We start from the raw sequence: 16,324 nt of genomic DNA, 5'->3' as shown, positions 1-16,324 counted from the left end.
TATGGAATTCTTAGTCACACTTATAGAACAAAAGTTCAAGAAGTATAAAACCTAATTACACATTAGATTTATTTAATTTATTTAATAAAGATGGGTATGGTCCAACGGAAAAAGAATAAAAATAAATATGCTTCTAATATTGTGGGTCTTTAGTCCCTCATTTTGCTTTAGCATAGTAAGTTAAAGTGAAGCTAAAAAAATAAAATCAAAACCATGACTTGTTGCTTTCAAAAAAATCACTCTTAGCCATCAAATTTGAACTTTTAAACACTAATTTATTAATATAAGAGGGGACAATGAAAATGGACCAATTCTATGATTTAACTCACATTTTTCGTTCATAACCAAATTTTTATGCACAAAAGAAATCACGTACTATTGGCTAGAAAGCTAGATATAGCAACAAAAGAATAAGAATTTGGGCCAATATGTAAATGTGAAGCTTGTTACCAACGAGGTAAAACGACCACTCAAGAAGTTAGAGTTCGGTTTTAGTTAGACATGCTAAGACTCAAAACTCACCATTTGTCATCTAAAAGCTTAACATTGTACCTACAAAAACTTAGCACGCCACACTGACCAAAGTTTATGTCTTTATTAGCTTATACCCAAAGAAATCACTTTGTTACTTTGGATTTACCTATATTCGTCGTTTTTTATCTTCATATCAAATATTAGTGGTCGTTTAGTTGACATATGAATGCCCAATTACACTATAAACAATTGAGTGATTTGATTTGCATGAAAAATACACCCTAACGAATAGATTAAGTGGCTTAAACTAGTTCCTCCTAACGAGCACTTGGGAAGTAAGCCAAGTATTCAATAAGTTTTGTAATTTTGTTCCCTTGCAATAATTCCTGTTACATAGCAACCATGGGAGAAATATGGAGTAACAATTCATACAGATTCAGAAAAATTATGTCAAAAGACAATAATTTGTTGCTTGTAATGGGCTCTCCGCTCTCATGTGCTACAAAGGATACAAATTACGTCTGGAACGATAATGGAGTTTATGTACAAGCAAATGAGAGCTATAGCTACAGAGTTTCATGACCCTTTCATCAGCGTTTCTTTAGCTACTCCGTGTAAGTTTACTTTGAAAAGGTTACAACATGGCGGGCAGTTTTATGCCAGAATAAATTGGCAAATTTTGTGAACCAGGAGCTCTACAAGAAACTTGGAATTTTGATTTGATCAAATATATTTAAGCAAGTTACTGAACACGCTATTGATGTTGTTCAGGCTGTGGAGCAGCTGCAGGCCCAGGAGCTAAGGTAAAATGCACGCCTCCATGCTGTCCTGCCTGTATCACATATGCAACTTCACCTGCCGCCAATGCAGCTGCTTCCTGTTGAAATCAAACATACGTAAAAAATGAATGTCATTACATGTCCAAACAATAAAAGCACTTCCTTTGTTTCAAAGTAAGAAGAGATAGAAATGTAGTCAGAAGAGAAGAATGAAAGGGAGGTGTCGGAGGATATTTTGAAATAATCCATATAGCAAAGAACAAAATGGTATGCTTTAACTATTTTGAAACAATCCATATAGCAAGTGTCACATACTAGTACTTTGTATTATATTTTACAAAATGAAGACGTGATAGCTTTTCTGATGCCAATATATGTTTTTTTTTTCCTCTTTTTTTTTTTTTTTTTTTTTTTTGGGGGGGGGGGGTGGAATACAGATAAATTGATAAGCCAGTTGATAATTCCAGAGAAACAGGACGAAATGTAAAGGCATACATTGATTATGAAAATCAATCATTTCCTTTTTATTCAATATCCCTTATTGGTCCAAAAGACCATAAACATTGAATTTAATCTAGACTCTGCATTAGAGACTCAGTATTCGCTGATGAGAGACGATTATTGTTTCCCAAGTTTCTTTTTGCAGAGACACACTTAGGAAAGCAGTCCAAATGCTTTTGCAGTACAAGGTTTCAGTTACTAGACAAGCTTGGTCTCATGAAATTAGTAGGTATTATAAGAGAATGCGAGAGAGGTATCAGAGTCAATTCAGTCAAGTGTCAGGGAACACATCTTAATGCTCATAACTCTTATTTTAGAGGTGACTTTCCACCTCTAGTTTACATCCACTTCCTTCATCTTTCATCTCCTTTCCACCTCCAATATAGCAACTATTTCCCAGCTATTGCCTATTTACCAACTCACAATAAGTCTTGTATAAGGCGGACTTTTGTTAGCTTTATTGGAAGACGGTCAATCTGAGGGTAACTTAACAATTGTTATGGTAACTTTAACTCATTCAAGGGTAACTTTTAATTTGTAAGAGTTTGATTGTATTTTAATGTGTATAATCTAATAGATATAGGTTATTAAGGCTAATATGATTAATCTAATACATTTTGAGTGTTTATTAAGGATAAAATTTATGGTTACAAAAATGGCAACTTTTATAGTATATATATATATATATATATAAGGGTAATTTGAAATAATTTGAGAGTAAGGGCATGTTCTCATTGAATGAACTGAACTCAGCTGAACTGAACTGAAATGAATATTTTATAAGAGAAGGAATTAGGAGCTGAATTGAACTGAATTTCAACGTAAGAGAATAGGCCCTAATTTTGACCTGTCTAACAATAAGTTAAGGAAAGTACGCCTTATTCAAGAATTTGTAACCAACTTAATAAGATAAACGCCACGACTTTCATTATAGGTTCCACATCACCTCCTCTATAATTTGGTTCACAAAACAAAAAGTCTACCTAGATCACTCAAATTCTCATTCTTACCTAAATTAACACTAATTCTAAACAATGATTTCTCTTGGGAGTTGAAGATTGAGCCTTCAAAATCTTAGTAAAATGAAAGCTATCTTCGTATACCCTTGACAAAAAGCAAGATGCTTACTGTCTCAAAAGAATGTATCTACATGGTATCCCTCCCACAAGTCACACCTTATCTAATCCTTATCTATAACAATAAATTTATAAGGGGGGTAGTCGTTAAAAACTTGTAATTTATCTAAATCCCAAAACATGAAATTTCTCATTGCTATGAGGGAAAAAAATTGGTTCTATGGGTACAACTCTTTAATTAAACTGAGTAGCATATATTCAATTGTCCATTGAAAGCCAATTAAATTTCAACAATTTCATCTTAAGCAACTATTGTTTTCCATAAATTGGTTTAAAAAATTCCAACAAACAAGTTTTTTTTCTCCCTCTGCTTTTTATACAAGTCTATGCGAGTCAGTAAAAAATGCTTTCAAGGACACAACATGAAGAGGAAAAAAAACCCTTAAAACTTGTTGCTGATCACCAACCTTGGAAGGGATGCAACCTGGAGACATTTAGCCCTTATAGTTAACCCCAACAAACAAAAAAGGTAATATTCTTGCTATCTTTTCATTGCAATGATTTTTTATTTTTTATTTTTTTTCATTTTAATGGAGTTCAATTTAACCAAGTAATATGATGTGAGCTACCATATTTGGGACATCTAAACTGCAGTGTATATCTCAGGCGTAACACAAATTTAGATGAATGTGATTGTTGCGGAGAGAATGCTCAAATTCGTATCTTTTAATTAGAGGAGGTGACAATGAGATTTGAATTTTGAGTTTGTAGAATGAGCGAAACTTATCAATAACAAGAACAAGAAATATTGCTCCGTCTAACATAGACATTACATGAGTCATTATATATTATTTAATGTTGTTTAGCTATATTAATTTGGTTGATTTGATATTACAATGCTAATTGGAAAATTGGAATTGCAGTGAAGATACAGTGTTTCTATGTCGCTTATTGAACAATCATATATCAGTATTCTATTAAAATAAGAAATTAAAATCAGTTTAAGCAATCTTATTGGCGATTCTTTTAGTATGAGTTGATAAATTTTTATCAAACACTGTATCGATACATCTTGTGTGCTGCATGGGTCCAAATAATAGTTATAGTTGATAATGATCAAAGGTTGATTTTAAAGACAGTGAAAAGGTTTGCCAAGACACATTTGAGACAAATGTAATACACAAGTTTTGGAAAAAGAAACAATAGTATAGAAACCAACCTGTCGTTGCCTTCTCCGTTGCAATATACTAATCGCCCAAGCCATTATGTAGCATGGAAGAAGAAAACCAGCAGCTCGCAGCAAGAAAAGCTGTAAAAAAGAAACCAGTCAACAAAATGTATAGCAAACAGAAGGCAACAACAATTCACAAAATTTTTGCATTACTCACAGAAAAGAATGTGGAAACATCATCATCCTCGCCATCAGGACTTGTCACATAAAGAGCATGCCTCAATAGTAATAGAGCCATCAACTGCCACAAGAGAGAATATTCAGCAAAACCAAAACAACAGGGGAAACCAAAATAACCAGTAATAGTAGGCTGAGATATAGAAGGACAAGAAACCAAAAGGGAAATTATATCATCATTACATAAGCGTTTGCATGGTACAAAGAGTGTCACTAAGCAGTAAGCGCCCATTTTTAAATTTCAACATAGTGATCAAACCTAGCAAATTTAGATCCAGTTTACTGGCTAATAGCACAAACCAAACCAACCAGTTTACTAGCTAAGGAAACTTATTCATTTAATTAGTCAAACTGTAAGGCCAAACTTAATATTAACTGCCATTAAAACAAAATGAAAAACCTTGAGTTCTGATGCTTCCAGACTTCAAATGTGTTGTGACGAGTAATCAAACTCTTTTTCAGTATGAGGCTTTTTTTCTTTACTTTGATTCTAGAGCATATGAAAGTTATAAAACTGATCTTTCCAGAATTATCTAAAAGAAATTTTCTGTAACTGCATTTTAAATATATGTGTTTCCGAATTCTCAAAAATTAGCCAAGAAATACCATCATTCTTAGTAAACCCAAACAATTCAACCCAAATTTGCATGCAGATATCAAATAAGAAATTAAAAAGTCTATAACTGATAGAAGAGGCTTATATAAGGCCTAATATACAGCTTGTCGAAAGTCATGTTAGCGTATTATGTTAAGTGGGATAAACATAAAAACACCGACACCTTTATCATCAATTTATCAAGACAGAATCCTACTTCTTATAGTCACAATTGGTGCGCCTCTTGCCCTAAAAATAGTTATGATCATATTGGTGTTCATTTAAAACGATAATGCCAACTTACAATGAGTGCAGCAGAGCGACAAAACGCTGCTCCATTGGCATTTGTATCAGCATACTCGTCATACTCAGCTTCCAGTAGACGTCTTTCAGCAGCTGCCATTGCCAAAAGTCGTGGGTCATTCAAGTCCAATGGTGCACCAGACACAGTCCATTGAGCACTGTAAGCAAAAAGAATAAGTATTAAATTGGATCTTAGACTGCTGCATATTAAATTTCCAGTCATTATTCCACCACTCAACAGGAACATTTTGGCCTAATATGTGCGTGCATGAAAATAAGGGAACACATTCATACAACATAGAAAATACAGTTGGTAAAAAAGCATGAAAAGACCAGACCACTAAAAATTACCTGATGTCAATAGCGGTATCATCAGCAGGTGGAGGTGGTGGTGCAGTATAACCTGGTTGATAAGGCTATAAACCAAGAAAGAAAGATTGCTTAATGATGGCTCAATACCCATAATGACAAATAAAATACGGCACCAAAAAAACAAGAATCATAAATGGGGGATCCACACATAAGTGCATCCAAGTTAAGCAAAATCATCAAGCATATTATATGAGTCAATTTTTAGCATATTTCAGATCAACCATTCTATGTTCATTTGACACAAAAACTGATCCTTTATTTTCAGTATTACGCAATTAACAATTATAATATAAAGAAGGTTTTGGTTCAGATCTCAAAACTTGCAAGACACCAACTTACATAAAGTGAATCCTATACACACATTTGGCAAATGAGAAATAAAGGTAAAGTTTGAGTTTAGCAGTACATCATTTGCAGAAGATCCAAACCAACAGTATGAAGTCAAAAAAACAGTAGCCCAGAGTACATCAGACCCTTGGTTGCGAAGACAATAACTTAATACTAGTTCAGTGGCGATAAAGATAGATAACCTCAAGGAAAGGCTATACAGTGGCATAGTGAATGTCAAAAACAAACATGAAAATAGTAATTATTGTATCTCAGAAATTTGAACTCAATTCATTGAAATTGACCTTCAACCAAATACAGCCTAATTTTACGGGTATAGGAAGTATATCTATCGAACAGGAGCTATACCCACCAACACCAAATATTGAAAGCTACTTCTAAAGAAAATATTTCCAGAGTTCTCATATAAAAAGATGCTGGCTCCCAATTACTTTATCCTCAATTCTAAAATATGGATCACAAAAAGGCTATACATCTCAAGACCAAGGACAAATAAAAGAATCAGCCAACTAATTCCCTTTTACAATTCTCTACTCAAAGTCTCAAAACTGATAGCGTTCCAGGAAATTTCTATGATTAGAATAAAGGAAGGAAGAAGACCATTTAAATGCCAAATGCATTCAAAATCACATTCATTCACAAAAAAATTTCACTTTCAATTGTCCAAAACAAACTTGGGAAAATCTACGCCTGTAGGCCAGAAAACAAAGACTTTACACAGCAACAACCAACCGGCACAATAAGCTTATTCTATCGGGGAAGGGGGGGGGGGGGGGAGGTAAAATCAAGCATAAATAGGCTCAAGAAGACAAGAACGTAATTCGAAACAAATTATTAATGAACAGCTGTACAAAGATAAAAACAACAGCATCATCCAACAATGGAGATCAAGAAACAACACATACCTGATGACAGATCTCACATATGATGTCTCCTTTCTCATTGCACCACCTTTGAACACATTTCCTATGAGCATACTGCATCACAACCAAAAACTTGTTTAAGATACATACTAGTGATCTAACGTAAGATAAGTACCAGCGTCAATTTCAATATGCACCAGCAAACAATTAGATGCTACCTCCATCCTTTTTTAAGCTATATATAAATATAGAGAACATTTAAACAGGAAAAACGGTGGGTTTATGAAATGACAAAGGTCCCTTTGTTCTATACGGCACTAATGCATCTTTAAAAATATGAATGTGAGTTGGTATTATTGACAAGATTAATAATGGTAGAGTAAGATTTTTGAAAAAAAAGTTATCAAACATTATGCAAAAAGTTTGGAGCATTTATGTGAGCCCATACTCGCATAACTAATGAAACAACTTCGATCTCCAATTTTAGACAAAACACACTGAATTTCAGCTCTCTTTTCTATGCATATCGCAAGCTCCAAAAATTAAAAAGAAAAGAAAAGTTTTGAGGCACATTAATCCTCCTGAAAACCAAAGAATCAAACAGTACTAGTTGTGAGAACCCCAAAATCCGAGGAACAGAGAGCTTAGAAAGCACAATCCTCATCAGGCTGAGTGACGGACCACAGAAATAAGACTTTGCCATCAATTCCCAACGGTTTCATTCATGATTATAAGCCCAAAACAGTACAACTGGAAGACTTATGGAACTTCAAATATTAAACAATACGTTTGATACAATGCCACAACCTAAAATAATTAATGAGTTTGTTCGCAGTCTTACATAGAACATCCCGCATATCAACTACCAAGTATTAATTTTATTCATTAACTTAGTTACCATTTAAACCCACATGTTTAGGTTATAACAACACAATAATGAAAATCAACAAAGAAAAACCCGCTTCGGAAGTACAAATGTATTACTACAGCATTTTACAAAGAAGTTCCATAGAAAATCACACATAAGCTGACCACTATTCCTTCATTTTATGACCTGAAGCCAAGAGAACCAAACAAACCTAAAACTCTAAAACGAAGGTAAAGATGTTACCTTCAGACTGCCACTGCAAGAGCAAGGGACCTCCAAATTCTTTACACTATCCTCCTCCTGACAAATCCTGCACTCAACTCCCTGAATGAGAGGCTGTTCTTCATCAGGCACATCATCTCTCACCTCCCCGGGTTCATAAGAAGTAGACGATTCAGCAACATGATTATGACTATCAACAGACGATTCCGAAACCTCAACCCCTTTACCCGGCTGCAAAGCGTCCGATGTAATCAGACGGTCCACACACACAACATGGTGATCACTCATTTGTCTTCCGGATCAAACTGATGAATAAGTGAATAACCAAATAATTCAGTAAACGACAATGCAAGCTACAGATTTTCATCAGCCTAAACATCTTCAGCCTTTAAGGAAGAACTAACAGATAAACATAAAACCTAACCAAGTAAGCATACAGAACTATCTGAACAATCAAGCAATAAGCCCAATAACCCCCATTACAAATTCACAAAGTAACTACTCCTAAATAGCTACACTTCAAACAATCCATGAAACAAGATAAATGTTCATAAGTTTTTCCCCAATTAATTCCAGCTAAGAAACAAGAAGGCTCAAACTTTAACCTAGAAAAAATACCCAAAAAAATCAGTATATATTAGAAAAAATGTAGAAAACTATAATCAATATAACCTAAAGTTCTCAAATTATCAATCAAAATTACATAATATAACAAATTCAGACAAAAATTCGAAGCCCCTTTAAGAAGAACATATATGCAAACGACCCATTTTCCAAGAAAGGCACATTTTACATCTAAACACACAAAGAATTCCCAAATTCATCAAACCCATAAATTCTATATATTGAATTGCAAATTTCCGTGAAATGATCAATTAAAAAACAATCAAAACCCCTAAAATCAACCACAATCAAATTAAACAAACACTATTTCCTTCAAATAAGAACAATTTAATCAAAAAATTACAACTTGAAAAAGAATAACAAGAAATTACCTTTTGATTCAGAACTTTTTTTCTGGGGAATGAATAAACAACAAATACAAATACAAACTTTCTAATAAAAGGGGTAACTTTGTGAAAAAGGATGATGATGAAATGAGATGGGATTTTTTGTAAGAAAATTCTGGAAAATAAAGAAAATGGGGTAATCATTTTATATTTATAAACAGGGTTTGGTTGGTTTGAGTTAATTGACTGAAACAAAACAAAGCCAAAAGGAGGTGGCTTTCTTGGAATTTAACTCTTGGACTATTTGTTAACGTCTGTTAATTGGAATTGGGTTGGCTGGTTTTTGAGACATAACGGACGTTAGAATGTTAAGAGATGAACAGATGATGATATTTATGGAATCTAATAAGAGCATACACAATGGTTGCCCAACCCCATCTTGGTTATTGATTATTTTATTATTTTATCCATCTTCCACCTCACTTATAACCACTCTTATAACCAATGTATGCCAATAGTTAACCATAATATTTTGGTTATACATTTTCTCTCTCCTACTTTTACCCAACCCCACCACACAATTTATTACTTAAATTCTATTATTATTAAATAATGCATTTGGTAATAATCCTTCAAAATTAATAATTATTTATTAGCATACATTAATTAGATAAAATCTCAAAAATTTAAAAATAATGCAATTTTGATATTAATTAGTACGTAATTAGTCGTTAATTAAGACACAAACAATAATTGTAACCCTACTACATTCCACAATAATAAAAATCATACATATATATTCTATCAAATGACAAAAGTCTTTGAAAGATAATAACGAACCGCGAACAAGTACAAACACAATGATATAATATTGCGATTACACATCTATTAATGCATATTATTGTCCCTACTTTGAACACCGAATTTGAGCCACATATGTTCAACTAAGTCTTTCTTCAATGCTTTATGCATAGCTTCATCACGAACACGTGCTCTATTAGACATGTAAGTTTCCAAACTTGCAATTCGGTTGTTGCTATTTTGGAACTGAAAAGGCTCTTCATTATTTTCATTACTTGAAGACGCATTTGTAGCTTGATCATATTCATTTGGATCGTAATACGTTTTATATGTATCTCTTTCATCCTCAACAATCATATTGTGCATAATAATACACGCTATCATTATTTTTCCTAACATTGATGCGTCACGAGCTAGCGCTGGATTCCGTATTATTGCAAAACGAGCTTGTAATACTCCAAAAGCACGCTCAACATCCTTTCGTTTAGCTTCTTGTACTTTGGCAAATAGACCTTCTTTTTCATTTTGTGGTAGTGATATTGTAGGAATGAATGCCGCCCATTTAGGATATATACCATCAGTGAGATAATATCCCATATTGTATGTGCGACCATTCACAACATAGTTAATAGAGGGTGCACAACCTTCAAAAACATCATTAAACAATGGGGATCTATCAAGAACATTAATATCATTACGACTACTTGGTGTCCCAAAAAAGGCATGCCAGATCCAAAGATCATATGATGCCACAGCTTCCAAGATTAATGTGGGTTTACCTGGTCTTCCAGAAAACATACCTTTTAATCGAAGTGGACAGTTTTTCCACCTCCAATGCATACAATCAATAGAACCTAACATGCCAGGAAATCCACGACGTTCACCAATCCTTAGTAGTCTTACTAGATCTTCTTCATTGGGCTTTCGAAGGTATTCATCACTAAAGTAAGAGACTATTCCTTCCACAAAATGTTGAAGTGAATCTCTTGCAAGAGATGCACTAATCCGAATGTAGTCATCCACAGAATCAGCGGAGGTGCCATAAGCTATTAGTCTCATAGCCGTGGTGCATTTTTGTAATGCAGAGGCACCAAATCTTCCTGTAGCATCTTGTCTTTGCTGGAAGAAGGGATGACGTTCTTCTAAAGTTTGCTTAATTCGGAGAAATATATGTTTGTTCATGCGAAATCTCCGACGGAATAATTGTGGAGGGAACACAGGATGGTCGGTAAAGTAGTCATTCCATAAACGACTGTGTCCATCCTCACGATCCCTTGGAACGGGAACCCTTGGTGGCCTTGGCACTTGATTAAACATTTGATATACTTCAACTGGATTGGACATAAAAACTTCATCCATCATTCGATCGAACTGGCGATTGGCTTGCCTTCGTCTTTCATATCGTTGGGTTTGGCTATTTTCTGAATTGGAAGAGGAATTAGAAGAGTTGGAGCTATCGTCAGATGACATGTTTTTAAAACCAAATTTGATATGAGAATGGAAGGTAGAAGTATAATAGGGGGAAATGGATGGTTGTTCAAGGGAATCCCACTCTGATGTATCCATCTTATAGAACAAGTGTGTATGATATGTAGTAATTTTTTTGTCTTATATGGTAAATTTGAAGTCTTGCATGCATGCAATGATTCATAAAGTAGTTAATAATTTTTAAAAGTAATGGAGATGCATGCCTTTGCATTGTCACTATCACCTTAACATTGTTATGTACGTCAAAGCATAGTGATACATGCTACTATTTCCTTTTCAGTGTTAAGTACATCAGTGAACAAAATTCACTATTACCTTTTCAGTGTTAAGTACATCAATGTCTAGTATTTAATATTTGCTTTTCAGTGTTGGGTACATCAAATACTTTACAGTGTAATGTAAATCAATGTACATCTTTTGCAGTGATATATCAAAGTGAATCAATAGGTTTAGTCAGATCAATAATAATTATATGTTATTATATACAAACTTTAATGTATTGAATAATATTATTAAGCTTATAATACGATTATAAGAAGAGACATGTAATTTAACTTAATTTTTTTATTAATAATGACATTACAATATAAAATTCATTCACATCCTCAAACAACAACTTATTAAAAATATTCAAACTACAAATCAGACCTTAAGTACATAAAAAAGAACAATAAAAAAGGAATTATTTGAAATCAACCAACATTACGACAATAATCAACCATACACTAATACATTAGTCTGAGGGGAACAACTTCTTCAACAAAGTGCTCCTTAATTCTTGATCTTCCGAAGATAAGTTTGGCTTTGAATCGAGGTGTTTAAATAACTCCATATTAATTTTTCTTTGCTTCCTTGCTTCTTTCTCCCTTTCTAGTTGCAACCTTGTAAGTTCAACTTCATTTTCTGATTGCCTTATAAGGTTCATGTTCTGGGCAGTGTCCAACCATTGTTGCCATGCTCCACTTGGCATGTTTGGCACCTTGCTCTTTCCTTTATTTTTGCTAGATTCGTTGCTAGAAGGAAAGCCTAAATACCCAATATCACCACTGGTTGGTGTTTCTGGGTTTGATGAAGAGGAGTAGTTTCCAGCTTCATTGATACGAGACCTCTTTGAGTCACTTCCTTGAGTGGATGTCTTTTCCTTGCATTTTTTAACAACATCTTCACTTGGTTTCCATGCTTCATGTTGTTTTAAGATGTCCCAAACATGCTTGTCTTGAAAGGTTTTAGAGCATAATGAAGACTTTGTTTTGTCGTTAGCATATATACTATATGCTAATTTCATAACATCTTCATCATTCATACCACTTCCCTTTTTTGATTCAGCATGAGCATGTGAGCCACAAAATTTAGAACATGAAGCATTAATCCTTCTCCAACGGTTTCTAAGTTGCTCCGTACCCCTCATTTTCAACAAATCTTCTCGTGTTACCCGATCAGTACCTTCTTCGAAACACCTTTGTTTGTATAGTCTAACATTATTATACATTTCCTCAATTTTCCTCCAAAAAACATCCCCCTTTTGGTTAGTGTTAGTTTTTTTATTTTGACTAACCTCAAGCCAAGCCTTCACAAGAACCACTTCTTCAGCTTTTGACCAAAAAATTTTCCTTCCATCTTGATTGCCTCCTTCATTACCTCTTTCATTACCTTCGCCTTCTTCAACTTCTGGTTCATTTTCGTCATCTGATGCATTCGATGTGTATGAACAATCGAAACTCGGAAATGCACCATCACCTTGTGACATAGAAAAATGTTGAGACATGGGAGTTGAATCAATTTGAGAGATTTGAATATTTTCAAAAGATGGGATAACATTTGGAGAATTTGAATAATTAGGATTTTGTGGTGGTTGAAAAGGAAACGGAGTGAAAGTACTTGGATTTGAGAAATTGAGATTTTGTGAACCGTAATTCGAAAATTTTTGAAAATTTGTATCTAAATCTGAGTTGAGATCAATTGGAAGATTAGAATAGTAAGGTTGAGGATTTGGATTATTTTGGGGCTGTGATGAGTTATGAGATTTTGTGGATTTTTTTTTTTCTGTTAGATTTTGGAATGTTCATCTTAACACAATTTGCTAATAAGAAGAGTAATTTTCACTTAAAAAAAAGTTGTTTCAAAATACTTCAATATTGGGCTCATTTTATAGAGAAAAATAAAATAGAGCCGTTGGTGTATTTTTTTTTTTTTTAGAATTGTATTTTAAAAATTATGGCCGTTACAAAAATTACAACGGTTATAAATTCAGAGCAAATCTCAACCATTGATATTTGTATTACGTGTCAAAATCTTAGCCATCCATGTCAACCAAAAAGCAAAAAAAAAAATTGCATGACCATATACATAACCGGTTATTTGAATAACCTTGTTATTCAATTGATACCCCAATAATTTCTCTCTCCTCAATATTTTATTAATATTTTCATTTTCTCTCTCTTAATAACCACCCAAATAGTTAATGGCTGTGGGTACTCTAAGTACGTGGTCACCCACATATTTGGAATTCTAATTTCTGGATATGTCATATGTGTCAGATGGTAGCAAAATTATATGGAACCTACATTCACCATAAACAAATTGAGGGACTAAAGGAGGTTCTATTGTTCGACACTTGTTGCATCCAAGACGTATACTGATTTGAAATAATCTAACTTATGCTAAAATGATTTGATTTAAAATTTTATTATAGACTTGATTTGAATTTGACCAGTGAATCAAATTGGCATATCTACGCATTTTGGTGTTAGTATTTTAAATTGGATTTGATCTGAACAATTTTTAATGTATAATTACCTGTGTTTTTGTAAATTTGTAATGTTATACAAACAACAAACATATGAACATACAAACAAATACAATACACTAATGATGGTTTAACTCACTTCATTGGGTGTTTAAGGGTGTGTTCTATACTTCTATTCATGTGCAAATCACTGTAAGTGATGTTATATTTTCATTTATTTTTTTTTCCTTTTTTAGCTCCTTACATAAGGACTATGTATAGTTTTGACAAAAAAAACTCATAAAAAACAATAACCGAAAGAAATTACTCAACATTTTCTCATACGAATTACTACTTATTATATGGTTTATTTATGAAGTCAAAATATTCTACTCATCAATTGACTGTTGGTGAAGTGGTGATTGGGACTACATTTGGTAGGGAGGACAGCGTGTTCGATCCCTGCAACTACAATTGGGAGAAGATAAAAATCTAACCACTAAAAACGGATCCCGAATTCGGATTAGCCCAAAAGGTGAACCAGATAGAATACAAAAAAAAAAAAAAAAAAATCAAATGTTCTACTCCCATGATTCAACGCGAAGAAATTTTGTAAGCACTAAAAAGGTTGAAAAGAATCTGGATCTTGGGAAATTTCCACCATATTGCCTAAGACTAACAACCATTAACATTTTAATAACTTGAAGTTATATGTAGCTTAATGGCTTAAATGCTACGCTTGGAAAGAGCTTAGTAACTTAGTAAGGGGACCACGACTTGGACTTCGTCATTCCTTACCGCCTTATACACGGATTTTGCTTTGATCGCTTCTTCTTCAATTTCTATGGTGTGTCTTTGGGTCTTACTTTCAAAGTTTTAAGTCTCCTATACTCCCTCCGTGTTTTTTTAAGTGATACATATTGATCGGCACATAGTTTTAGGCAATTTAATTGACTTATATAAAATAAGAGGTAAGTGGGGTAGTGGAGTATTAAAAAATTGTTAAAGAAAGATACTAGGGTTAATAGTTTATTGAAAAGTAATATATGTGAGAGGAAATATATAATAAAAAAATAGTAGTGGGTTTGGGTGGGGACCATGAGGAGAGAGATATAGGCCATGTTTTGTAATTGGCTTTTTAACGGCTTTTTGGTTGGCTTTTGGCTTTTTTAGGTGGTCAAACAGCCAAAAAATGTGTTTGGTAATTGGCTTTTTAGTCAGCGAAAAAGCTGGCTTTTAAGCCAAAATGAAAAAGCTGCTTTGAGTAGCTTTTTTGTTGGCTTTTGGCTTGTTGGTCCACAAATTATCTAATAAACAGCTAACAACCAACAATTAATTTACCAAACACTTTTATAAACACCCAGCTTAAAGAGCCAATTTCAAAAGCCATTATAAACAGCCAAACATTCCAGCTGGTCAAACAAGCCAAGTGAACCAGCCAACAGCCACCCGCCAACAGCCATTTGCCAAACAAGGCCATAATATTTTAATGTATTGTTTTGCCAAAAAAAGGAAATGTATCACTTAAAAAAACACGGCCGAAAATGGAAAATGTATCACTTAAAAAAACACGGAGGGAGTACTTATGATTTATGAACACTGCTTGACTACTTGTTGTTAATAGTATTTCATGCTTTTTATTATTGACTTTATACTAGTAATCAATATTGTATTTTTTATGAGTGATTTTCCAAATAATGTTAACATGCAAACTTATTTCTTATATAAGTCGATTCAAATACTACGAAGTATTTCTCACAATATTGTCCACATAGGTTTGGCTTTAGGGCCTATTCTGATTTACAAAGCTGAACTGAACTGAACTAAACTAAACTGAACTAAATTGAGCTGAATTGAATTGTGACTAAAAAAACCAATAATAATGTGACTTGTGGCATTAAATATAAAAAATCAACCCATTTGTCAGATCATCGGCCATCTAAGCCTATTAAAAGTAAATATCCTTAAACTTGAGATTATTCAAGAATAAGATAGTTGGGATTATGTAAAGGAAATCACCTAAAATTAAAATTTTTAAAGCTAAATTCCCCAAATTAAGGCCTTCTTTGGTAATTAGCTGGTAGCTGATTGTACTAGCTGATTTGACTAAATGATAATAGTAGCTAGTTATGATTAGCTGATTGTGTAAAAATGTTTGGTAAATAGCTGTTAATTATTAGCTGTTTGAGTGTATTTAAAAGACAAAAAGCTAATTGTACAATAAGCTGATTTTAAAAAGCTCTTATAAAGAGCTTTTTCTAAAATCGGCTTATTGTACAATTAGCTTTTAAAATTAGCTTATTGTACAATAAGCTTTGAGCCTAAAAAGCTCTTTTAATAAGCTATTTACCAAACACCCAAATAAATTTTTAATTAATCAAACATCTAATTGGACAAAATAAGCTAAAAAATCTTTTAAAAGCTCTATACCAAACACATGCTAAAACTATTTAACTATCTCCACCAAACAAACCTTTTGAGAAAACCAAACAATCTTAAAATTGAGTTCGAACACACAAGCTCTTCGAGTCTTCTTAGTTCTTACATTTGT

General features: G+C 33.3%; 2 protein-coding genes across 2 annotated transcripts; both read right to left on the bottom strand.

Annotated features, from left to right (window-relative positions):
* Positions 1–826: 826 nt before the first annotated feature.
* On the bottom strand, positions 827–8,992 carry LOC145598341 (uncharacterized). Its single transcript, XM_081654685.1, has 8 exons — positions 8,805–8,992; positions 7,831–8,114; positions 6,762–6,833; positions 5,488–5,552; positions 5,138–5,294; positions 4,219–4,302; positions 4,050–4,139; positions 827–1,351 (listed from the first exon to the last, which is right to left on the bottom strand). Exons 2-8 carry the CDS (start codon positions 8,095–8,097, stop codon positions 1,229–1,231), a joined length of 858 nt encoding a protein of 285 aa, XP_081510811.1. The 5' UTR covers positions 8,098–8,114; positions 8,805–8,992; the 3' UTR covers positions 827–1,228.
* Positions 8,993–9,647: 655 nt separating this feature from the next.
* Positions 9,648–11,126, bottom strand: LOC145597105 (uncharacterized). Its single transcript, XM_081653275.1, has one exon. The coding sequence runs from the start codon at positions 11,124–11,126 to the stop codon at positions 9,648–9,650; it is 1,479 nt and encodes a 492-aa protein (XP_081509401.1).
* Positions 11,127–16,324: the final 5,198 nt, after the last annotated feature.

The sequence above is a fragment of the Chenopodium album genome, chromosome 20 (genome assembly GCF_948465745.1).
Source record: "Chenopodium album chromosome 20, dcCheAlbu1.1, whole genome shotgun sequence".
Taxonomy (NCBI): Eukaryota; Viridiplantae; Streptophyta; class Magnoliopsida; order Caryophyllales; family Amaranthaceae; genus Chenopodium; species Chenopodium album.
This window is presented reverse-complemented; position numbering and strand designations above follow the sequence as displayed.